Below are 25,251 nucleotides of genomic sequence, written 5' to 3'. Positions count from 1 at the left end.
ACACAAATGGTTAAGCACTCTACTACTAGCTGAAAGGTTGGAGGTTCAGACCCACCCAGAGGTGCCTTGGAAGACAGACCTGGTTATCTCCTTCCACAAGTCGCAGCCTTGAAAACCCTATAGAGTAGTTGTACTCTGCACACGAGTCTGCCATGAGTTGGAATCAACTGGTCGATGACTAACAATATTTGCAGGAATATGGCTTGATAAAATGTGATCCCAGGACATGGGTTTTGTTTTTCAGGGTGTGTGGTCAGGCGAGGGGCTTGTCCTGGCATTAGGGAGTCTGTCCCTACCAGTTCCAGCCAGTCCTTCCTAATTCTGCATGCTTCAGGGGCTCCTGCCTGTGTGCAGCTGGGGGTACAGGGGAAGGAAAATTGACTTCTCATTTGCATTATTGCTCTTTAAAAATCTACTGCAAAAGTTTGGTGTTGTATATAGTCATGCTGTTACATAATGTGGAGTCCCTGGGCGCTTTCAGTGAAGCGCCCAACTGCTAACTGAAAGGCTGGAGGTTGGAGTCCACCCAGAGTTACCTCGGAGGAAAGGCCTGATGATCTACTTCGGAAGAATCAGCCACTGAAAACCCTGTGGGGCACAGTTCTACTCCGACACACCTGGGGTTGCCGTGAGTCAAAGTCAGCTCGATGGCAACTGGTTATTACATAATGTTCTTTTTCTTCTGCTACATTTGTGACGTTAAAGTTTAAAGGTTTTTCTCTTTTATTGTTCTCTCCTCTACCCCCCTCACCCTACCAGATTTAAAATTTGAAGAATTAAAAAAAAAAAAAAAAGCCATTACCCTTTTACAGTTCTTATTTATCCGCAGGGACTGTTGCACTCCTAACAGCAAGTTCTTGTTGCACCTTCACCTCTGTAGCACCTTTTAGGAGCTGCTCAGCGTAACCTTCCTGGTAGATTAGTGGCCATTTGTAGTACAGTGGGGAGGAGAGGTGGAAATCATTCTCAGATGTTAAACTGAAGCGTGTTTCTAATTGAAAGCATGAGGAGAATGTATACATGAAAGGGCCTGGGGGTGATCTCTGGCAGAAGCTCAGTTTCTAGAGCGGGGTCCCTGCTTGTGATCGCTTCTGTTCTCTCTGGGTAGAGGCAATTTCCATTCCTGTGACATTTAATAAATAGTGGTGGCTCAGGAGGGACCTGATCACCTCAGATTCTACAACAGAGTTTGCTTCGTGGCCTAGGAAAGCTCTGTTAAGTTAGGATCCTGCACTCCAGAAGATCATAGCTTTTGAATTTGAATTCTAGAAACATAATATGGAAGGGCCTGGGGGAACATGCAGCTGCTGCCCTCCCCATTCCCTCAAACACTGACACTTGTAGAGGCCAAGGTTAAGTGACTTACCCCAAGGTTACCTAATGAGCTGGCTGATTTTTTTTTTAAGAATCTTTCTCAACTTATCAAAAATTTGTCAGCCTGTGTTCTACTGGAGGGCCATTTCTTATCATTATTTGCTGTAATTAATAGGAATCATATTGTAAGAAAGTAAGGAAAATTTCTTTTTTATGGAAAATCAATAGGTTTCAGGGATTTTGGGCCTTAGTTGATAGCATCCTGTGGTTTACAGCCTTCATCTGTTTTGTAATTGTTTTGTGGACCAAATCTTGCAATGAAATTTATGGGAGATTTAATAATATGACTTGCCTCAGAACTAAGAGTTGAAGTCAAAGGTCAACTGATAGCAAAGGGTAGGCATAATAAATGTATTTGAACAAATAAAGATGGGACTGAAGGAATCGTGTCCACAGCCCAATGATATTTATCTAATAAAACTTAAGTCAGTAACACTTCAACTTCCATGGAACCTGTTGTTGTGTGCCATCGAGTTCATTCCATCTCATAGCAACCCTAATGGACAGAGTAGAACTGCCCCCGTAGGGTTTGCTACGCTGTAATCTTTACAGGAGCACATTGCCACATCTTCTTGTCTTGGAGCCACTGAGTGGGTTTTAACTGCCAAATTTTTGGTTAGCAGCTAGCTGCTTAACCGTTGCGCCACCAGGGCTCCTTCCACGAGATCCAGCCTATGCTAAAAGCCAGGCTTACCTTACCATGACCTATAGCCCTGCTGCCTTTAAAACTCTGCCCACAAACATGGTGATTCAGTAAGAATGCTGAATAGGTGTTCAGTGTACATGCATCCTAGCAAACAGAGAAAAGGAGTTTTTTTTTTTTTGCCTTTCACTGTAAAACTAGGGATGGTGTACAGTGCACTCATATTTTCTACAAACTAGCAGGTGTATGTTGGGCGAATCGCCATCTTTCTGCCCTTGGTAAAAAGAGACAGTGGACTAAATTTCTAAAACAGCCACTCCAAGCTCTGATAGGAGAGCAGTTCTTGGTGTTGGGGATTAGACTTGGGCTTTTATTTTATTTTATTTTTTTTGGTGCCAAGTCTTGTTTGGATACTCAAAGTTTAAACTTCAGCCATAGAACGTAACTTAAATAATGGCAGAGCATTTTCTTAAGACTTTGTCTTGTGTTTCTGAGGCATTTCTGGAGGTAGCTCTTTTGGGTTCAAATTCTATTTACTAAAAATCGTGTGACCTTTTGCAAATTACTTAACCTCAGTGTCTGTTTCTTCATCTATAAAATGGACAAAATGAAGTACCTACTTAAAACAGTTATTGGGGAGTTAAATTAGTTAATATATATTAGAACAGCACCTGGGCACACAGGTAGATAGCTGCTATCGAATTAACTCCAACTCATGGTGACCTTAGGTACACCAGAATGAAATGTTGCCCAGTCCTGTGTTATCCTCACAATTACTGGTATATTTAAGTTCATTGTTGGGGCTGTTGTGTCAGTCCATCTCACTGAGGATCTGTCTCTCTTGCCCTCTCTGACCCTCTGTTTCACCAAATATGATACCTGTTTCAGCAATTGGATCCTTCCTGATGATGTATCCGAGGCAAGAGAGAGTCAGACAGGTTTTTCATTGGCCAGGCCTTTATGCCTAGTCTGTCTTAGTCTAAAAGCTCCTCTGAAACCTGTTCACCATGGGTGACCCTCCTGGTATTCAAAATACCAGTGGCATAGCTTTCAACATCGTAGCAACACACAAGGCACCGCGGTATGACAAACTGACGGGTGATGGGCCTGGCACATAAAATAAATATTAGCAATCATCATCATTATTATAGAGTCTTACAGCGTGGTTTTATTTTATTGGGAGAAAATCCTGATGTTACTGCTACCACTTTGGAGGAATTAGTGAGGTATAAGATACTTAACTTCAAAGCTGTGTCTTGTATTGTCTTTCTGCAGCAAACTGTGTTCCGCCATGCCAGAATGGAGGGATGTGTCTCCGACCTCAACTCTGTGTGTGCAAGCCAGGGACAAAGGGCAAAGCCTGTGAGACAACAGCCATTCAAGATACCTTGTCCACTGCAGTCTCTGGAGGGCAGGACCCCGGGGCTGCTTCCAGTTTGGTCTCTCCTGAGCAAGCATCAAAGCACACTTCATCTAAGAAGGTAGACACTCTACGAAGAGTCAGCCCTGTGGCCCAGATGACCCTGACCCTCAAGCCAAAGCCTTCAGTAGGACTCTCCCAGCAGATACATTCTCAGTGAGTTTTTAAAACTTGCTCTAGCTCAAGAGTATCTTAATTATTCTCTGGGATGCATTGTTTTAATCTCTCCCCTTTTTCTCCAAATTGCAGGAATCACTTGGATAATAATGTTTTTTTTTTTTTTTCCCCTCTAAGGATTTACATGTTATTGTGACATATCAAGTCTCATATATATTTGATATATGCGTTGTGCGCTTAGCTTCTGCAGGAAAAATTTACCGTAAGCATAAACCATAGAAATAGTGAGGATCCTAGGACTCAACCTTGGGAGGAAATGTGGAGAAATAAAGATAGTTATTTGATGGTGGTGGAATTGCGAGTTTAAAAGAATTCTTTTTCTGGGGCGGGGCGGGGGGCGCTCTAGAGTTTTGATTTTTTAAGATATTTGACAAAGGTAGGAACTCAGCTTTGCTCAGAGAAGATGTTCAAATGAAAGTAAACCTTTGGGGAGTAAAAATTTTTCAACCTCAGTAGCAGGTTAAGTGTATCTTTTAATAACACCGTGTTTACTTCCCAGTTGCCATGCAGGCCCATCTTTGGTGAATGAATTAGCCTTCTATTTATGGAAATGTGTTTTTTTCTTAGTGTTAGGAAGTGCTATTCTGAACCAAATGATAACTCATGGATAGGAAAGATTATCTTTGCCCTCCTGTGGGCCACATTAGACGCAGTCCCTGAGCTGCACGGGGTCCTTACACAGCTTGTCTCCATTTAATTATCTCCTCTATATGGGCAACAAGATGCAGAATTTTCTGCAACTATCACTTGTCATTTGTCTAGGAATGTAAAATACAGGAAGTTCCCAATTTAAAAATTGGCTTGACCCAACGGTTCATTTCTAAGTCACTTGTTTGGAATTTAGAATGCGTTTCTCCCCAGAGAGACAGCTTCTACATGGTGATTAGTATCCCATCATCCCACAGAAGTTATTTAAACTGTTACTGTAGGTGGCATTATCCTAATTTGTACTTCTCCTTTGATTAGACCACCTATGGTTCTGCTGAGCAGTGTTCTTAGAACTTTTTTTCCCCTCATTAATCTTATTCTTCCTATTTTTCTCTTTTTAAATTTTTATTGTGCTTTAAGTGAAAGTTTACATATCAAGTTGGACTCTCATACAAAAGTTTATAAACACCTTCCTATATACTCCTAATTGTGCTCCCTCTAATGAGACAGCACACTCCTTCCCTCCTCTATTTCTTTTCGAGTCCATTCAGCCAGCTCTGACCCTCTCTACCCTTTCATCTCCCCTTCAGACAGGAGATGCCAACATGGTGTCGTTTGTCTACTTGATCCAAGAAGCTCATTCTTCACCAGTATCATAGTCTATCCCATAGTCTAGTCCAATCCCTGTCTGAAGAGTTAGCTTTAGGAATGGTTCCTATCTTGGGCTAACAGAAGGTCTGGGGACCATGACCTCTGGGTTTCTTCTAGTCTCAGTCAGACCATTAAGTCTGGTCTCCTTATGAGAATTTGGGGTCTGCATCCCACTGCTGTCCAGCTCCCTCAGGGGTTCTTTGTTTTGTTCCCTGTCAGGGCAAGTCATCGGTTGTAGCCGGGCACCACCTAGTTCTTTTGGTCTCAGGCTGATGTAGTCTCTGGTTTATGTAGCTCTTTCTGTCTCTTGGACTCATAATTACCCTATGTCTTTGGTGTTCTTCATTCTCCTTTTGTCAAGGTGGGTTGAGACCAATTGTTGCAACTAAGATGGCAGCTTGCTAGCGTTTAAGACCCCAGACACCACTCTCCAAAGTGGGATGCACCTTGGTTGCTTCTGACTTTTTGCTATTGTAAACAGTGATGGAGTGAACATGGGTGTGTATATATCTGTTCATGTAAAGGCTTTTATTTCTCTAGGATATATTCCAAGGAGTGGGATTGCTAGATTGTATGGTAGTTCTATTTTTAGCTTTTTAAGGAAGTGCCAAATAGATTTCCAAAGTGGTTGTACCATTTTACATTGCTACCAGCAGTGTATAAGTGTTCCAGTCTCTGCACAACCTCTCTAACATTTATTATTTTGTGTTTTTTGAATTAACGCCAGCCTTGTTGTAGTGAGATTGAATCTCATTGTGGTTTTGATTTGCATTTCTCTAATGGCTAATGATTGAGAGCATTTCCTCATGTATCTGTTAGCCACCTGAATGTCTTCTTCAGTGAAGTGCCTGTTCATATCCTTTGCCCATTTTTTAATTGGGTTATTTGTGTTTTTGTAGTTGAGTTTTTGCAGTATCATGTAGATTTTAGAGATCAGACGGTGATCAGAAATGTCGTAGCTAAAAAATTTTTCCCAGTCTATAGGTAATCTTTTTACTCTTTTGGTGAAGTCTTTGGATGAGCGTAGGTGTTTGATTTTTAAGAGCTCTCAGTTATCTAGTTTTTCTTCTGCGTTGTTAGGAATGTTTTGTATACTGTTTGTGCCATGTATTAGGGCCCCTAACATTGTTCCCTGTTTTTTCTTCCATGAGCTTTATTGTTTTAGATTTTATATTTAGGTCTTTGATGCATTTTGAGTTGGTTTTTGTGCACAGCGTGAGGTATGGGTCTTGTTTCATTTTTTTGCAGGTGGATATCTAGTTATGCCAGCATCATTTGTTAAAAAGACTGTCTTTTCCCCCTTTAGCTGACTTTGGGCCTTTGTCAAGTATCAGCTGCTCATATGTGGATGGTTTTATGTCTGGATTCTCAATTCTCTTCCATTGGTGTTTGTATCTGTTGTTATACCAGTACCAGGCTGTTTTGACTACTGTGGCAGTATAATAAAATCAGGTAGAGTGAGGCCTCCCACTTGGTTCTTCTTTTTCAGTTGTGCTGAACTCAGTCTGGTGGAGGCTGTGGTAGTTGTGGTTCATTAGTCCTTTGGATTAATCTTTCCCTTGTGCCATTGGTTTTCTTCATTCTTCCTTGCTCCAGATGGGTGGGACCAGTGGAATATCTTAGATGACTGCTCACAAGCTTTTAAGACTCTAGACACTACTCATCAAAATAGTCCATCCTGCTGTTTTTGAAGATTGCTTTAGGAATATCAGGAATCTCTTCAGTCTTTGAAGGTGTTTGGTGGGGAATGAGATGGTCTCTGACAGAGCTTTATGGTTGAATAGCGACGAATATCCTCTGTACTTCATTAGTGCCTAACAAGTGGGTATCACTTGTCCATGGCTGGCTTCTTGGTCAGGAATTGGTGTGGAAAGACTCTGGCATAGTCATTGCTGTAGTTGGTAATTTCATTCAGGTTTTGTGGGCCACACCATGGGTACTCCATAAGCTGAGGAAAAGGTCAGATGATGTTCATCTCCCTGTTTATAAATTTTGGTAGTCACTTTTCTGATTCTTGGAACTTTTATTCCATTTTATAATACTGAATTCCTTATAAAGTCCATGTTGGCACTTCAGGCTACATTCGTAATTGCCATCCTATTGATGCTGTTCCTGTGCAGCTGTCAATGTATTCATTCAAGAATTGCCTCTGTTATATCCCAGGTGCATCTCCAGTGTCTGTCTTCAGTTTTGCATGTAGAAAGGTATTATGCTTATAAGCTACGGCTGGGAGAATTCACAGAGGAGCAAAAATCAAAACTGTTTAGCTTTCCAGAGCTTTTTCATCACCTGTAAGTATTATTATTCATAAATAGGCATTGAATTTTCTCTTAAAAGCTTTTTTGTAACTCTCAGTGCTGCTAAATGAGGCCGCCTAGACTTGTGTAGTGTCTGGCTTCGTTCTAGATAATCATGATGGATGTTATAGGCGCTGTCATGAATTGAACTGTGTCCCCCAAAAATATTTGTGAACTTGTTCAGGCCATGATTCCCAGTATTGTGTGGTTGTCCTCCATTTTGTGATTGATATCATTTTTCTGTGTGCTGTAAATCCTGATCTCTACCTGTGGTTCATGAAGCAAAATTAGATTATGCTAAAGAGGATTAGGGTGGGATGTAACACGCTTGCTCGGGGCACATCCCTGATCCAGTGTAAAAGGAGTTTCCCTGGGCTTTGGCCTGTACCACCTTTTATCTTACAAGAGATAAAAGGAAAGGGGAACGAGCAGAGAGTCGGTACCTTACACCACCAAGAAAGTAGCGTGGGAGCAGAGTGTGACCTTTGGACCTGGGGTGCCTATTCAGAGAAGCTCCTAGTCCAGGGGAAGATTAAGGACAAGGACCTTCCTCCAGTGCTGACAGGGAAAGTCTTGCTTTGGAGCTAATGCCCTGAATTCGGACTTCTAGCCTACTAGACTGTGAGAGAATAAACTTCTGTTTGTTAAAGATATCCACTTGTGGTATTTCTGTTAACAGCAGCACTAGATGACTAAGACACCGTCCATGGAGTAACAAGGTGGAGGTCAAAAGAGGGATTTTTCAGCTGCTGATGTCTTTGGTTGTTTAGGGAACATTGGTACTAATGACTACTGCTTTGCCAAATGTAAACCTGTTATCTATATTGTATAAGGAAGAAGTACTTTTGTAGGATACAGTGTACCCAGTTCCTTCTCTTTGAGCTTGAGAAGGGAGCCTGGTTTTACTCAAGATAGGAATGTCAGATCTATCTGGAGAGCTCACATGTATCCAGTCTTTTTCTTCCCTGGTGATGGCTCTTGAGCCTGTGAGAAGTATTTCTCATCTGACTGTTCTTCTGTAAATGAAATGGTTTGTGTACTGACATTTGAATGAATGAATTGTCAGAGGAGTAGCTGCGTGTTGACAGTACACCTGGGGTTGAAGCACCCATGCCTTCAGCTCAAGCATTTGTAACAGTACAATTTGGCTGCCACATGAGACCCATGAGCTTTAGGCTGTGCCTGCATTATTGATGCCAGACATGAGAATGCTTTTTAGACTGACTTTGGGTGTTGTGCAAATTGAAGTAAAAATTTTCCTTTACGTTTGGGTATGTTTGACATTCCATAGATATTCCCCATGAATACTTCCAAGATGCCTCTCGGGTTGCACTAATTACTGTTCCCTTGTTTCCCTTGGCATCCAAGTTTATGTTTGAGCAAAGCGTAGACTAAATTTTTGTAGCAGAGTTGCCTGGGATCAGCATAAAGAACTTAGACAGTGTGAGCCCTATGTAATGGAGTTGAAAAGTATACCTCAAAATATGCAGTATATAGGAATTAAAAAGCAAAGTTAAATACTGTATGTGGCAAATATGCTTAGGATATTCAGGATTAGTATATTTTCACTGAAGTTCTCACAGTTAAACACGTGTGTGTGTGTATATATATATATATATTTTTTTTTTTTTCCCAATTTTTATGTTCTCCAGAGGTATTAGAGACGATCTAGCAGAAGTAGCTGATTCTGTGGTTTCAGAGGCAAGAGCTTCTAAGTGGAAAGAATGTCTCCTTAAGCACTGTGGAGAAGAGAAACCCTAGATTTGCAAATCCAGGAAAAGATGCCGTGTTTTTTAGGACACCTCTTTTTGGATGTTTATGTGTGTCTGTGTGACAGCAAGAGAAACCAGAAAAACGGGATGGAATTAAATAGTGGATTGGAGAATGTTACTATAACCATTGGCGTTAGGTGGGATGAGGAGTGGGCTGGGGAGGCGCTGACTGTCCCCTATATCCCAAGAGCTTAAGACCTTATAAAGTATGAGAGGGTGAAGTTCAAACTTGTATCTATAATTAGAGGGCTTTTTTTTTAATTCAGCCTGACCTTGCCCTGCCTCTTCTTACAAGCTTTCACTGACTTCCTGATGCTCTGAGGTTAAAGATCAAAGTCCTCCTTGCTTATGATTCCCTGGTTTCCCCTTGAGCTGCTTCTCCTGGCTGACCGCATATAATCACTGGGAAGCTCCTTGATCCTGCCCAGCTCAGTCTACCCAGCCCTTTTGCCCGTACAATTCTCTGTCTTCATCACCTTTGCCTCTTCCCATCATACTCCTCTTCCCCTGTTTAACACCTGCTAATTCTGTGGATCTCAGTTTCCGCAGGGAAAGCATTCCCTGATCCCTGAAAGATGTTCTCATAGTACCTCGTCCACTCCACCTCTTCACTGAGTTCATTTCATTTTGTGTGAGTATGTGATTTACCCTGCCCGGCACAGTATTTGCTTGCTGAATGAATAAATGAAGGTGATATGACATGACTGCTTTGAATCCAGAAGTCTGACCAAGCAGGAATGGAAATACTAACCCATCATTAGGGTTGGTGTCACCCAGTGCAGTAATTCATGGTGTCACCCCCCATGCTAATTTCCACAATATTGTAACCAAAACACCAGAGAATCTGACAAAATCAGCGACTATAAAAACACCGGCAGCAACGAAAACAACAGTGCGTGCTTGTAGCTCATGCAGGCAAAACCACGTGAAGTGTCATTGTAATTGGGTAATAATGACAGCTCTGCCTAAAAAAAAAAAAAATTTTTTTTTTCTACTAAAGTGCATTAAAAAAAAAGAAGGTTCAAAAGGAAATTAGCATAGAGTTTTAACCTTGTAGGTATATTGATACATGGAAGACGGGCTTACAAAAATTTTTTTGTTGTCATAACTATTGGGATGTTTTTATTAAAAATAATTAATTTCTACTGAAACACTGCACAAAAATTTTATAGACAGCCATTTTGGTGTTATCCCCTCTCACAGTGTCGTCTGGTATGGTCTCTACCCCCAGCACCCCTCTAGGGATGCCACTGTATTAACTCATTTTCTAAGCTGCCTCAGTTTCCCCAAACTGATGAGACCAGTTCAAGGAGTCACTGATAGAGTAAACCAGCTTACTCAGTCACCTCTTTAGTCCCATTCAGCATTCCAGGGCAGTAGTTCAGCTATGGCATCCCACCCTTTTATGGTACCTATGGATCCTACTTCTTGTATATCTCTGGACGGTGAGAAGGTTTTTCGTTCTTCAGCCCCCCATTTAATTCTCTGGGTCTTCCATTTTTGACCTTGCAATGCTGAGTCTTGCTCCTTTTACTTCCTTGAATGCGTCTGATGGACAAACAAAAGGGTTACACAGAACCCAGGCTGTCGTCTCTTGGGAAAATTACTGAAACTGAAACTATAAATCCAGTTTATGATCTTGAAACTTCTAGTGCTCATCAGTATTTAATTAAATATTAATTGATTTGAACCTTGACACAAGATTAGCTAAGTGCTCACAGAAGACAAACAGGGACTTTCAAGGCAAACTTTTAATTATTTTTTGCTTAAGAGTTCTTAGGATTCCATAGTTATATAATTGATGGAGTTATTATATCAATGTTTGTATCTTTGGGTAGAATTCGTCCTTGGTACTTGTTCCATTTTAAAGTTCTTACTATTTGAGCATAATGGAAAATAGAACAAGAATGTACTAGCTACAATTTATTTATTTTCATCTAGAAATCTCCCAGATTTTTCAACCAGTGCAGATCAAGAAGTTTTATAACGCCAGGGTGCTGTATGCCTTGTCCAAGAAGGCAGTTGTAGAATTCTCACCTTCATGTGGAAGGGCCCAGGTTTGATTCCTGGCCAATATACCTGATGCACAGCCACCACCCATCTGTTAATAAAGGCTCACATGTTGCTGTGATGCTGAACAGGTGTCAGTGGAGCTTCCAGACTTGAGAGACTAGAAAGAAAGGCTTGGAAATCTACTTCTGAAAATCAGCCAATGAAAACCCTGTGGACTATAATGGTCTGATCCATAGCCTTTCACAGGACCTGGCAGCATTTTGTTCTGTTGTACGCGGGGTGGCTATGAGTTGGAGGCTGACTCAATGGCAGCTAACAACAACAACAACATGCTTTGTCTAAGTCACACAGAAAGGCCGCAGCAAAACTGTGAGTTGAGCCTAGGCTTCCTGACTTCTTATTCCATGTTCTCTTTGTGGTATTTTACATGTCATTGTATGATCGTTTACATGTGAAAAATAATAAAAAAAAAGATTTTGTACACTATTTTTGAAGCCTAAAATATAAATAAAAAGAATAGAGGAACAAAAAATTTAAGTTGTTTTTATAAATTCTCCAGTTAACTACTGTTGTTTGAGAAAATGTTCCTTTTAAAAATAATCTGGATTCACTTAATCGAAGTGTATTCTACTTCCTGAGGAAAATGTGACAAGTTCTTCATTATAGTAAGTTACCAGTATAGAAGCTATATCCAGCTATTAAAAAATTATCTGCTTAGTCTGCTGCATACACAATTTATTTTTTTAATTACTATTTTATAGCTTTTATGACATAAGCATCACACTTACTGCTTTCAAAGTGCTTGCTTTTATTCCTTTTCTGATGTTGGTGTTTTGCCACCTGCTGGATGTGAAGGTTTGATGAATAGACTCTTAGAGTGAGACATCATTCTTTCTCCACTTGTTCAAAGCCTCCTTATGCGGCAGCTAAACCTTCCTAATTATATTTCTAGGAAGGATGTTCTTAACTCAAGCAGGAAGATGACATAGACATTTTGAAAAGATTTTGATGCATTTTACTCTGAGGAAAGAAATTTGAAAGGAAGCACTCCATTTCCCATTTCTCACTCCCTGGCACAACCACCTTTTCCCCATCCTCTATTTATGTAGCTTTTTTTCTTTTTCTTTCTGGTCTTTTTCATTCCTGTAGCTCCTATTGATCTCCTAGCTTAACTGAACTATTTTGAAGGAGTTAAAAAAAAGTCTTAAAAAGCCCATTTTCATAAAATGAGGCAAAAAACTTAATTGTCTTAATGTCTTGAAAGGTAACCTGTGACTCAGAATACTTGGAAAATGTAGTGTGCATGTTATAAATACTTTAAGTAAGGTTTAAACACTTTGCCATATCCTGGATTAATTTTTCACTGCGATGTTGCTTTATATTAATTTAATGTAGTAATTTCCAAATGAAAGTAAATATCTTAAGTCAGTGACATACATATATTAGGTTCTTTCAGATCCTTAATATTTGAGACAGACTAAGTGTGGTTACTGTCAAATAAGATTTTGTTGAATCAAATAAATTACAGTCAGTGAAGTCTTAATGTTTTTAAATATTCCTAGAAAGTGTGATCTTATCAGCTCACATATTAATGTTAATTTCATTTCTTTGGTAAGGTTGAACATTTTTTGTATGTTTTTTAGATTTTTGTATTTTGTGTGAATAATTATTAATATTTTTCACATTTTTATTTTATCTTATAAGTCTTTAGAAGATATAAAATTATTGTATTTTATAAATTATTTGTAAGAGCGCTTTTAATTTTGTCAAATAAAATGTCAAAACATATTTGTCAAACATTTCAGGAACTCTCAAAGGAGAGGATGTATGCAAAGAATATTATCAGTGTGAATTGAATATTACTCCAAAATTTGGGTGAAAAATCTTATTTCAGACTTTAAAAAATTCCCATTTGCCCATGAGGACAAGAATACAATCTTTATTAAAATCTTGGTAGTTATATAATAATTTGCTCATTGATTTGGTAATTTGTTTCACATTACTTAGACATAAATCTTCATGTGTTATTGAATCATCTATAGCTTTCAAAGCCTAAATAGTTCTCAGTGCATTTCTAACTGGTTAACTTTTCTCAAGCTCACTATATGCAGAAAGAAGCTGACAGCACAAATGTTCAATTTACTATAGTAGATTTATTCATTCCTTCAGCAAGTATTTGTTGAGTGCCAATCACAAGCCAGAAACAATAGCAAATAATACAGGATAATACCTAATTACTAGATTATGTGGGGTTTTTTTATTATTATTATAAATTCTAGAGGAGGATAAGGAAGGGGAAGATGGATGGGAGCTGGGGGAAGGGAAAACTTACCAGTGTCTGGATGACTTGGGAAAGTGAAGGAGAGGCTCGCCTTTAAGTAAAGGAAATAAGATGGAAGACATGGTGGGAATGAATCCTCTTGTTTCCATGGGATGGGGGGGAGATTGACCTATTTAGGGGGATTGAAGGAAAGCAGAAAGTAAGATTGGGTGGGTAGGTCCAAATGATGGAAGGCCTTGAAAATTAGGCAGAGGATCTTTTTTCTTAATTTGAATTGTCAAGAACAACAGGGATATATGTGTAACAAAACATTTACCATTTCAACATTTTTCCATGTAAACTTCAGTGACATTAATTATGTTTATCATATTGTACAACCATCACCACTATTTAATTTCCAAAATTTTCCATCACCCTTGGTGAACTCGGTGCCCCTTGAGCGACAGCTCTCCCTTTTCCCCTCCCTTCCACCCCTGGTGGCATAGTGGTTAAGTGCTACGGCTACTAACCAAAAGGTTGGTAGTTCGAATCCAGCAGGTGCTCCTTGGAAACTCCGTGGAGCAGTTCTACCCTGTCCTATAGGGTGGCTATGAGTTGGTATTGAATTGACAGCAACAGGTTTAGATTTTTGGTTTTGGTTTCCACCCCCTGTAACCTCTAATAAAATTTGGTCTCTGCATTTGCAAAATTCTAGATATTTCATGTAAGTGGGATCATATGATATTTGTCCTTTTGTGACTGGCTAACTTATTTCACTCAATAGAATGTTTTCAAGGTTCATTCGTGTTGTAGCATGTATAGGATTTCATTTCTCTTTATGACAGAGTAATATTCCATTGTATGTGTGTACCACATTTTATCAATTCATCTTTTGATGGATATTTAGGTTTTCCACCTTTTGGCTATTGTGAGTGGTGGTGCAGTGAACATTGGTGTGCATATGTTGTTTGTGTTCCTGCTTTCAGTTCTTTTGGTTATATACCTAGGAGTGGAATTGCAGGATTATATGGTAATTCTGTGTTTAACTTTTTGAGGAAGTTCTAAACTGTTTTCCACAGTGGCCGAACATCAGCAATGGATCAGAGTTGCAGTTTCTCCTCATCCTTGCCAACATCTGTTGTTTTCCATTTTATTTATTTTTTTGTCATAACCATCTTAGTGAGGGTGAAGTGATACCTCACTGTGGTTTTTATCTGCATTTCTTTAATGACTAATGAGGAGTCGCTGAGTGGTACAAACAGTTAAGCACTCAACTGCTAATCAGAGGTTGGAGATTTGAACCCACCCAGAGGTGCCTTGAAAGAAAGACTTAATGATCTGCTTCTGAAAGGTCACAGCCTTGAAAGTCCTCTGGAGCAGTTCTACTCTGTACACATGGGGTGGCATGATGTACACATGGGGTGGCCATGAATCAGAATTGACTTCAGTGGTAACTGGTTTGGTTTTTTGAATGACTAGTGATGTTGAGCATCTTTTCATGTGCTTGTTGTCCATTTGCATTTCGTCTTTAGTGAGCTGTATATTCAGGTTCTTTTAGGAAGAGGATCTTTGACTGGGACTGTCAGAAATGGAGAAAAGCTGTAATAGCTATTAAGTAAGTGTAGCACCAGTATCATTTTCTATCCCATAGCCCAGACCAATCCTGTCTGAAGAGTTGGCTTTAGGAATGGTTCCTGTTTTGGGCTAACAGAAGGTCAGGGGACCATGGCTTCCAGAGTCCTTCTAGTCTCAGTCAGACCCTTAAGTCTGGTCTTTTTATGAGAATTTGAGGTCTGGATCCCACTGCTCTCCTGCTCCCTCAGGGATTCTCTGTTGTGTTCCCTGTCAGGGCAGTCATCGGTTGTAGCTGGGCACCATCTAGTTCTTCTGGTCTCAGGCTGATGTAGTCTCTGGTTTATGTGGCCGTTTCTCTCTCCTGGGGTCATAATTACCTTGTGTCTTTGGTGTTCTTCATTCTCCGTTGCTCCAGGTGGGTTGAGACCAATTGATGCATCTTAGATGGCCACTTGCTAGTGTTTAAGACCCCAGATGCTACTCATCAAAGTGGGATGCAGAATGTTTTCTTAATAGATTTTATTATGCCAGTTGACCTAGATGTCCCCTGAAACCATGGTCCCCAACCACTATCCCTGTTATGCTGGCCTTTGAAGCATTCAGTTTATTCAGGATACTTCTTTGCTTTTGGTTTAGTCCAGTTGTGCTGACCTCTCCTGAATTATGTGTTGTCTTTCCCTTCACCTAAAATAATTCTTGTCTACTGTCTCATTGTAATTTTGATTTGCATTTCTCTTTTTAATGGCTAATGATTGAGAGCATTTCCTCATGTATCTGTTAGGTGCCTGAATGTCTTCTTTAGTGAAGTGCCTGTTCATATCCTTTGCCCATTTTTTAATTGGGTTGTATGTCTTTTTCTTGTTGAGTTTTTGCTGTATCATGTAGATTTTAGAGATCAGACGCAGACGCTGATTGGAAATGTCATAGCTAAAAACTTTTTCCCAGCCTGTAGGTGGTCCTTTTACTCTTTTGGTGAAGTCTTTGGATGAGCATAGGTGTTTGATTCTTAGAGCTCCTGGTTACCTAGTTTCTTTTCTGGTGTTTGTGCATTGTGAGTAATGTTGTGTATAGTGCTTACGGCATATACTAGGGCTCCTAGCATTGTCTCTATTTTTTCTTCCATGATCTTTATTGATTTAGATTTTATATATAGGTCTTTGATCCATTTTGAGTTGGTTTTTGTGCATGGTGTGACATATGGGTCTTGTTTCATTTTTTTGCAGGTGGACATCTAGTTATGCCAGCACTATTTGTTAAAAAGACTTTTTTCCTTATTTATCTGACTTTGGGCTTTTGTCAAATATCAGTTGCTCTAGATTCTCAGTTCTGTTTCATTGCTCTATGTGTCTGTTATTATACCAGTACTAGGTTATTTTGACTAGTGTGACGGTAAAATATATTCTGACATCAGGTACTGTGAGGCCTCCCACTTTGTTCTTCTTTTTCAGTAATGCTTTACTTATCCAGGCCCTCTTTCCCTTCTATATGGAGTTGATGATTTGTTTCTCCATCTCATTAAAAAATATCATTGGAATTTGGATCAGAGTTGCATTGTGTCTATAGATCAGTTATGGTAGAATAGACATTTTTACAATGTTGAGTCTTCCTATCCATGAGCAAGGTTATGTTTTTCCACTTATGTAGGTCTCTTTTGATTTCTTACAGTAGTGTCTTATAGTTTCCTTTGTATAGGTCTTTTACATCTCTGGTAAGATTTATTCCTAAGTATTTTATCTTCATGGGGGCTACTGTAAATGGTATTGATTTGTTGATTTCCTCTTTGATGTTCTCTTTGTTGGTGTAGAGGAATCCAACTGATTTTTCTATGTTTATCTTGTATCCTGATACTCTGCTGAACTATTAGTTTCAGTAGTTTTCCTGAGGCTTCTTTAGGGTTTTCTGCGTATAAGATCATGTCATTCGCAAATAGAGGCACTTTACTGCTTGCTTACCAATCTGGATGCCCTTTATTTCTTTATCTAGCCTAATTGCTGTGGCTAGGACCTCCAGCACAGTGTTGAATAAGAGTGGTGATAAAGGGCATCCTTGTCTGGTTCCCATTCTCAAGGGGAATGCTTTCAGACTCTCTCCATTTAGGATGATATTGGCTGTTGGCTTTGTATAAATGCCCTTTATTATGTTGAGAAATTTTCCTTCTATTCCTATTTTGCTGAGAGTTTTTATCATGAATGAGGATTAGACTTTGTTAAATGCTTTTTCTGCATCATTTGATAGATCATGTGGTTCTTGTCTTTTGTTTTATTTATATGATGGATTACATTGATTGTTTTTCTAATGTTGAATCATCCTTGCATACCTGGTGTAAATCCTGCTGAGTTATGGTCAATTATTTTTTTGATATGTTGTTGAATTCTATTGGCTAGAATTTTAATGAGGATTTTTGCATCTAAATTCATGAGGGATATAGGTCTGTAATTTTTTTTGTGTGTGGTATCTTTACCTGGTTTTGGTATCAGGGTTATGCTGGCTTCATAGAATGAGTTTGGAAGTATTCTGTCCTTTTTTATGCTATGAAATACCTTTAGTAGTAGTGGTGTTAACTCTTCTCTGAAAGTTTGGTAGAACTCTCCAGTGAAGCCGTCTGGGCCATGTTTTATTTTTTTTATTGTTGTTGTCAGGAATTTTTAAAGTACCTTTTCAGTCTCTTCTTTTTTTATGGGTTTATTAAGTTGTTCTACCTCTGTTTGTGTTAGGTAGGTAGGTAGTGTGTTTCTAGAAATTCATCCATTATTCTTCTAGGTTTTTAAATTTATTAAAGTACAGTTTTTCATAGTTACCTGATATGATTCTTTTAATTTCAGTTGGGTCTGTTGTGGTATCACCCATGTCATTTCGTATTCAGGTTATTTGCCTCCTCTCTTGTTTTTCTTTTGTCAGTTTGGCCAATGGTATATCAAGTTTGTTAATTTTTTTAATGAGCCAGCTTTTGGTCGTGTTAACTGTTTCAGTTGTTTTTCTGTTCTGTATTTCATGTACTTCTGCTCTGATTTTTATTAGTTACTTTCTTCTTGTGCCTGAGGGTTTCTTTTGTTGCTCTCTTTATTTTTTTCAAGTTGTGGGGATAATTCTTTGATTTTGGCCCTTTTTTCCTTTTGGATGTGTGCATTTATTGCTATAAATTATCCTCTGAGCACTGCTTTTTCTATGTCCTAAGTGTTCTGATAGGAAGTGTTTTCATTCTCGTTAGAGTCTATGAATTTCTTTACTCCATTCTTAACTTCTACTATAATCTGATCCTTTTTGAGCAGGATGATGTTCAGTTTCCAAGTGCTTGGTTTCTTTTCCCTAGTTTTTCTGTTACTGATTTCTACTCTTTTGGCTTTGTGGTCAGAGAAGATGCTTTGTAGTATTTTGATGCTTAGCATTCTGTTAAGCCTTGCCTTATGACCTAATATATGGTCTATTCTAGAGAGTGTTCCATGTGCATTAGAAAGAAACTGTACTTGCCTGATTGTTAGGTGGAGCGTTCTGTATATGTCTGTGAGATCAAGTTGGTTGATTGTGCCATTCAGATCACTGGTGTCTTTATTGAGCTGTTCCGTCGTTCATGGAAAGTGGTTTGTTAAAGTCTCCTACTTTTATTGTGGAGCTGTCTATCTCATTTTTCAGTGCTGTCAGAGTTTGTTTCGTGTATCTTGAAGCCCTGTCATTGAGTGCTTAAATATTTAATATGGTTGTATCCTCCTGGTATATTGCCCATTTAATCATTATATCATGTCCTTTGTGGTGGATTTAACTTTACAAAGTCTATTTTGTCAGAAATTAGTGTTGTCACTCCTGTTTTTTTTTGATTGTTGTTTGCTTGATAGATTTTTTTTCCATCCTTAGAGATTCATTTTGTGTCTTTAAGGTGTGTCTCTTATAGGCAGCATATAGATGGATTGTGTTTTTTAATCCATCCTGCCACTTTCTGTCTCTTTAGTCCATTTACATTCAGCATGATTATGGATAGGTATGAGTTTTTTTTTATGAGTTTAGTGCTGTCATTTAGATGTCTTTTTTGTGTGTTGTTGACGTTTTCTTTTTTCTACTTAATTTTTTGTGCTGAATAGTTTATATATTGTCTTTTCCTCTTATTCGTTGTTGTTGATTTTGTTTTTGCTGAGCCTGTATGTTTTTCTTGTATTTTATTTTGATGTGTAGGACTGTTCGTCTCCTTTGTGGTTACCTTAATATTTACCCCTATTTTTCTAAGTTTAGACCAAATTTTATTTCTTTATATCGCTTTGACTTCCTCTCAGTATGAAAGATCTTTGACTACATTTTTTAGTCCTTATTGTTTTAATGTTGTCTTCTTTAACATAATGACATCACTGTTTCCCTGTTTTGAACATTTTTTTAAAATCTTGATTTGTTTTTGTGATTTCCCTATCTGTGTCGTTATCTGGTTGTTCTGTCCTGTGCTCTGATCTTGGGTTGATATTTGATATTATTGATTTTCTAACCAGGGAACTCCCTTTAGTATTTCTTGTAGTTTTGTTTTGGTTTTTACAAATTCCCTTAACTTCTGTTTATCTGGAAATGTTGTAATTTCTCCTTCATCTCTGAGGGATAATTTTGATGGATGTATCATTCTTAGTTGGCAGTTTTTTTCCTTCATTTCTTTGTGTAAGTCATCCCATTCTCTTCTTGCCTGCATGGTTCCAACTGAGTAGCCCAAGCTTGTTCTTATTGACCCTCCTTTGTAGATGGCTTCTCGTTTATCTGTCACCACTCTTAAAATCCTATGTTAATCTTTGGTATTTTGAAGTTTGATTAGAACATGTCTTGGTGACTTTCTTTTGAGATCTACCTTATTTTGGGTTCAATGAGCATCTTGGATAGATATCTTTTCATCTTTTTTGGTATTAGGGAAGTTTTCTGCCAACAAATCTTCAACAGTTCTCTCTGTTTTTTCTGTTTTCCCTACCTGTTCTGGTACTCTAATCACTCGTGGGTTATTTCTCTCGATAGAGACCCAAATGATTCTTCGGGTTTCTTCATTTTTTTAAATTCCTTTTTCTGATTTTTCTTCAAATATATTGGTGCCAAGTGTTTTATCTTCAGTCTCACTAATTCTGCCATCCGTTTCCTCAATTCTTCTTCTCTGCCTTTCTATTGAGTTGTCAAATTCTGTAATTTTATTGTTAATCTTCTAAATTTTTGGTTACTGTTTTTCTCTATGGATTCTTGCAGCCTATTAAATTTTTCATTATGTTTTTGAATAACCTTTTTAATTTCTTCAACTGCTTTATCTGTGTGTTCCGTGGCTTGTTCTGCGTTTTGCCTGATGTCCTTCCTGAGCTCTTGAAGAGTTCTGTGTATTAATCTTTTGTATTCTTCGTCTGGGAATTCCAGGTGGATATCTTCATCCAGAAGATTCCTTGATTCTTTGATTTGTTGAAGCAGTCATGGTCTGCTTTTTTCAGTAATTTACTATTGACTCTGGCCTCTGAGGCATTTATATGTTATTGTATTAATTTATGTTTGCTTACTGTATCCTAGGCTCTAGCTTTGTTTTGTTTGATATGCCCACATAGGCTGCTTGAGTGAGCTAGCTTGATTATTTGTGCTTTTGAAGCTCTAACGTTCTGTTACCAGATGGCTAGAGGTGTTACCAGGTATATGAGCCTAGGAGCCTATTCACTTTTCTTCAATGGATTCAGCTCAGGTGTCCAGGCAGTTGATCATCAAGTGTGTGGTACAGGCTCTGTCCTACAGTCTTAGAGGGGCGGGGGTGATGGGTACAGCAGGTGGTCATGCTCTCAAGAGGGCAGGTGGCTGACAACCATTCTCCGAGTGTCTGTGAGGAAATCACGTCCCTGTTCCTAAGAACGCACAGGTGGGTGGGTCCTGCAGCTGGACCGTGGGCACCGAATGCTTTTGTGTGTAAGGACTGGGAGGCACCATGTATCCTTGGACTTGTGTTGCATGTGGCTAGGTGATGTGGGTGGAGCCACCAGTCCTCAGGCCCCTGATGTGGGTGAGGACCCTGTTTAATAGGCAGAGCAGCGTCAAACAGCAAACCCCACCTTTCCACAGCACAGCTAAAACAGTTGAAGTCAACTCTCAAGCACATACACCTTTGCAGTCTGGCAACAAAGACCTAATCTCCTGAAGTGGGCCCACACAGGTGCATGTAGCGGTGAAAGTTATTCAAAGTTCACGGACTGTTTGTGCTTGGACAAGAGCTGCTTCTGTCCTGAGCTCCCCATGTTAGTGGAGCTGGCAGATTATCTTTTCTCCTAATTGTTAATTTAGTCCTCCTCCAGCGCCGGGAGAATGGCTCAGTATACACAGTAGGACCTATCTCATGCCTAGGGAAATCGAGAGCTAGTGAAACTGGCTTAGGGGAAGGGGGTGTGGTAAAATAAATGCAGGTACTTAGCTATTGGTGAGAGATGTTCTTTTCTTGTTACGGAGGCGTGAGTAGACCCTGTGGCTCACTGTCTCTCCCTGAGGAAACTGCATTCCGATCGGTACCGCCAGGCCTGCTGTGGTTGCTCTAGGGAATCATGTCTGAGGGTTCCTGCCAAATCTGGTCTGGCAACTCCTTGCTGCTTCTGAATAGTCTCCCCCTCCCTCTGCCTCTCAGTATGATTTCCTAACTGCCTTTCATGTTCAGGGCTCCTAGCTTGTCATGTTTTTTGGGGTTGTTATTGTAAGAAGGATCACTGGACTCGTCGGAATACTTTGCCATCTTGGCTCCGCCTCCGGTCTTTTTTGATAACCCTCATTTTACCAATTATGATGTCTTTCTCCAGGGACTGATCCCTCCTGATAACATGTCTAAGAATATGAGATGTAGTCTCACCATCCTTGCTTCTATGGAGCATTTTGGTTTTATTTCTTTCAAGACAGATTCATTTGTTCTTTTGGCAGTCTGTGGTATATTCAGTATTCTTTACCAATACCAGAATTCAAAGACGTCAGTTCTTCTTCGGTCTTCCTTATTCGGTAGTCTACCTTTCATATGTGTATGAGACAATTGAAAACACCATGGCTTGGGTCAGGGGCTCCTTAGTCCTCCAGGTGACATCTTTGCTTTTCAACACTTCAGAGTTCTTTTCTAGGAAATTTGCCCAATGCAATTAGTCTTTGATTTCTTGACTGCTGCTTACATGGGTGTTGATTGTGGATCCAAGTGGAATGAAATCCTAGACAGCTTCAGTGTTTTCTCTGTTTCTCATGATGTTGCTTAGCGGTCCAGTTTTGAGGATTTTCGTTTTCTATGTGTTGAGGTGTAATCCACACTGAAGGCTGTGGTCTTTGATGTTCATCAGTAAGTGCTTCGTGGCCTCTTTACTTTCAGCAAGCAAGTTTGTGCCATCTGTATAACGCAGGTTGTTAATGAGTCTTCCTCCAATCCTGATGCCACAGTCTTCTTCATATAGTCCAGCTTCTTGGATCATTTGCTCAGTATACAGATTGAATAAGTATGGTGAAAGAATACAATCCTTAAGCACATTTCCTGACATTAGACCACACAGTATTCCCCTGTTCTGTTTGAATGATTGCCTCTTGATCTATGTGCAGGTACCAATTAAGTATTCTGGAATGCCCGTTCTTTGCAGTGTTATCCATAATTTGTTATGATCCACACTGTTGACTGTCTTTGCATGGTTTATAAAACACAGGTAAACATCTTTCTGGTATTCTCTACTTTCAGCCAGGATCCATATAACATCAGCAATGATATCTCTTATTCCACATCCTCTTCTGAATCTGGCTTGAATTTCTGGCAGTTACCTGTCAATATATTGCTGCAGCCACTTTTTTTTTTTAAATTGTGTTTTAGTTGAAAGTTTACAAATCAAGTCAGTCTCATACAAAAATTTATGTATACCTTGCTATGTACCCCTAGTTGGTCCCCCCATATTGAGACAGCACACTTCTTCTCCACCCCGTATTCCCCTTGTCCACTCAACCAGCTTCTGTTCCCCTGTGCCTTCTCATCTCTCCTCCAGACAGGACCTGCCCACATAGTTTCTTGTGTCCACTTGAGCTGTGAACCTCACTCCTCACCAGTATCATTGTCTATCTTATAATCTAGTCCATTCCCTCTCGAAGAGTTGGGTTTGGGAATGGTTCAAGTCTTGGGCTAACAGAAGGTCTGGGGACTGTGACCTCCGGGGTTTTTCTAGTCTCAGTCAGACCATTAATTCTGGTCTTTTCAGAGAATTTGAGATCTCCATCTGTCTGCTCACCTGCTGCATCAGGGATTCTCTGTTGTGTTCTTTGTCATGGCAGTCATCGGTTGTAGCTGGGCACCATCTAGCTCTTCTGGTCTCAGGCTGGTGTAGCCTCTGATTTATGTGACCCTTTCTGTTACTTGGGCTCATCCTTAGCTTGTGTTTTTGGTGTTACTCATTCTCCTTTGCTCCTCATTCTCCTTGGGTTGAGACCAATTGATACGTCTTAGATGGTTGCTTGCTAGCGCTTAACACCCCAGATGCCACTCACCAAAGGGGGATGCAAAATTTATTTTAGTAGATTTTATTATGCTACTTGACCTAGATGTCCCCTGAAACCATGGTCCCCAGGCTCCCACCCGTGCTTCTCTGGCTTTGAAGCATTTGGTTGTATTCAGGAAACTTCTGTCTTTAAACTATTTCTTGAGTTCTTGTAATAGTGTCCACATATAATATTTGTCCTTTTGCAACTGAGTAATTTCACTTGGCATAATGCCTTCAAGATTCCTCTCTGTTATGAAGTGTTTCGCGGATTCATCATTTTTTTTTTTTTTTTAGATGGGTAGTATTCCATTGCCCCCATGTGTCTGTCAGTTTGTCGTAGTGTGGGGGCTTGCATGTTGCTATGATGCTGGAAGTTATGCCGCGGGTATTCAGATACCTGCAGGGTCACCCATGGAGGACAAATTTCAGCTGAGCCTCCAGACCAAGACAGACTAGGAAGAAGGGCCCGGCAGTCTACTTCTGAAAACCATTAGCCAGTGAAAACCTTGTGAATAGAAACAGAACATTGTCTGATACAGTGCTGGAAGATGAGCCCTCCAGGTTGGAAGGCACTCAAAAGATGACTGGGGAAGAACTGCCTCCTCAAAGTAGAGTCGACCATAATGACGTGGATGGAGTAAAGCTTTCGGGACCTTCATTTGCTGATGTGACACAACTGAAAATGAGAAGAAACAGCTGCAAACATGCATTAATAATCGGAACCTGGGATATACTAAGTATGGATCCAGGAAAATTTGGAAATCGTCAAAAATGAAATGGAACACATAAACATTGATATCCTAGGCATTAGTGAGCTGATTTCTGGTCTCAGGCTGGTGTAGCCTCTGATTTGTGTCGCCTTTTCTGTCTCTTGGGCTCGTAATTACTTTGTGTCTTTGGTTTTCTTCATTCTCCTTTGCTCTAGGTGGGTTGAGGCCAATTGATGCGTCTTAGATGGCCGCTTGCTAGCGTTTAAGACCCCAGACTCACTCTTCAAAGAGGGATGCAGAATGTTGTCCTAATAGATTTTATTATGGCAATTGACTTAGATGTCCCCTGAAACTATGGTCCCTAAACCCCTGCCGCTGCTTTGCTGGCCTTTGAAGCATTCAGTTTATTCAGGAAACTTCTTTGCTTTTGGTTTAGTCCAGCTGTCCTGACCTCTCCTGTATTGTGTGTTGACTTCCCTTCACCTGAAATAGTTCTTATCTCCTATCTAATTAGTGAATACCCCTCTCCCTCCCTCCTTCCCCACTCTCGTAACCATCAAAGGATATTTTCTTCTGTTTAAACTGTTTCTTGAGTTCTTATAATAGTGGTCTCATACAGTATTTGACCTTTTGTAGCTGACCAATTTAACTCAGCATAATGCCTTCCAGATTCCTCCATGTTATGAAATGTTTCATGGATTCATCATTGTTTTTCATCAATGCGTAGTATTCCATTGTGTGAATATACCATAATTCATTTATCCATTCATTTGTTGATGGGCATTTTTGTTCCTTTCATCTTTTTGCTATTGTAAACAGTGCCGCACTGAACATGGGTGTGCATATATCTGATCGTGTAAAGGCTCTCATTTCTCTAGGATGTATTCCAAGAAGGGGGATTGCTGGATCATATGGTAGTTCTATTTTTAGCTTTTTAAAGAAGCACCAAATCGATTTCCAAAGTGGTTGTGCCATTTTACATTCCCACCAGCAGTGTGTAAGTGTTCCAGTCTCTCTGCAACGTCGCCAACGTTTGTTTTGTGTTTTTTGGATTAATACCAGCCTTGTTGGAGTAAGGTGGTTTCTCATTGTAGGTTCGATTTGCATTTCTCTGATGCCTAATGATCGAGAGCATTTCCTCATGTATCTGGTAGGTGTCTGAATGTCTTCTTTGGTGAAGTGCCTGTTCATATCCTTTGCCCATTTTTTATTTGGGTTGCTTTTTTGTTGTTGAATTTTTGCCATATCATGTAGA

At 39.7% G+C, this 25,251-nt stretch overlaps 1 protein-coding gene across 6 annotated transcripts in view; it reads left to right on the top strand.

The window, feature by feature from the left end:
- Window positions 1-25,251, top strand: part of LTBP1 (latent transforming growth factor beta binding protein 1) — a 737,180-nt gene that overhangs the window by 127,937 nt on the left and 583,992 nt on the right. For all 6 annotated transcript variants that reach the window (XM_064277221.1, XM_064277224.1, XM_064277220.1 and 3 more), the window contains exon 3: window positions 3,293-3,593. In XM_064277221.1, coding sequence (XP_064133291.1) covers window positions 3,293-3,593 — 301 coding nt within the window. The remainder of the gene's footprint in view (window positions 1-3,292; window positions 3,594-25,251) is intronic.

The sequence above is a fragment of the Loxodonta africana genome, chromosome 26, assembly GCF_030014295.1.
Source record: "Loxodonta africana isolate mLoxAfr1 chromosome 26, mLoxAfr1.hap2, whole genome shotgun sequence".
In the NCBI taxonomy this organism is placed as follows: domain Eukaryota; kingdom Metazoa; phylum Chordata; class Mammalia; order Proboscidea; family Elephantidae; genus Loxodonta; species Loxodonta africana.
Note: the sequence above shows the minus strand (reverse complement) of the source record. Positions and strands in the feature narration are given on the sequence as shown.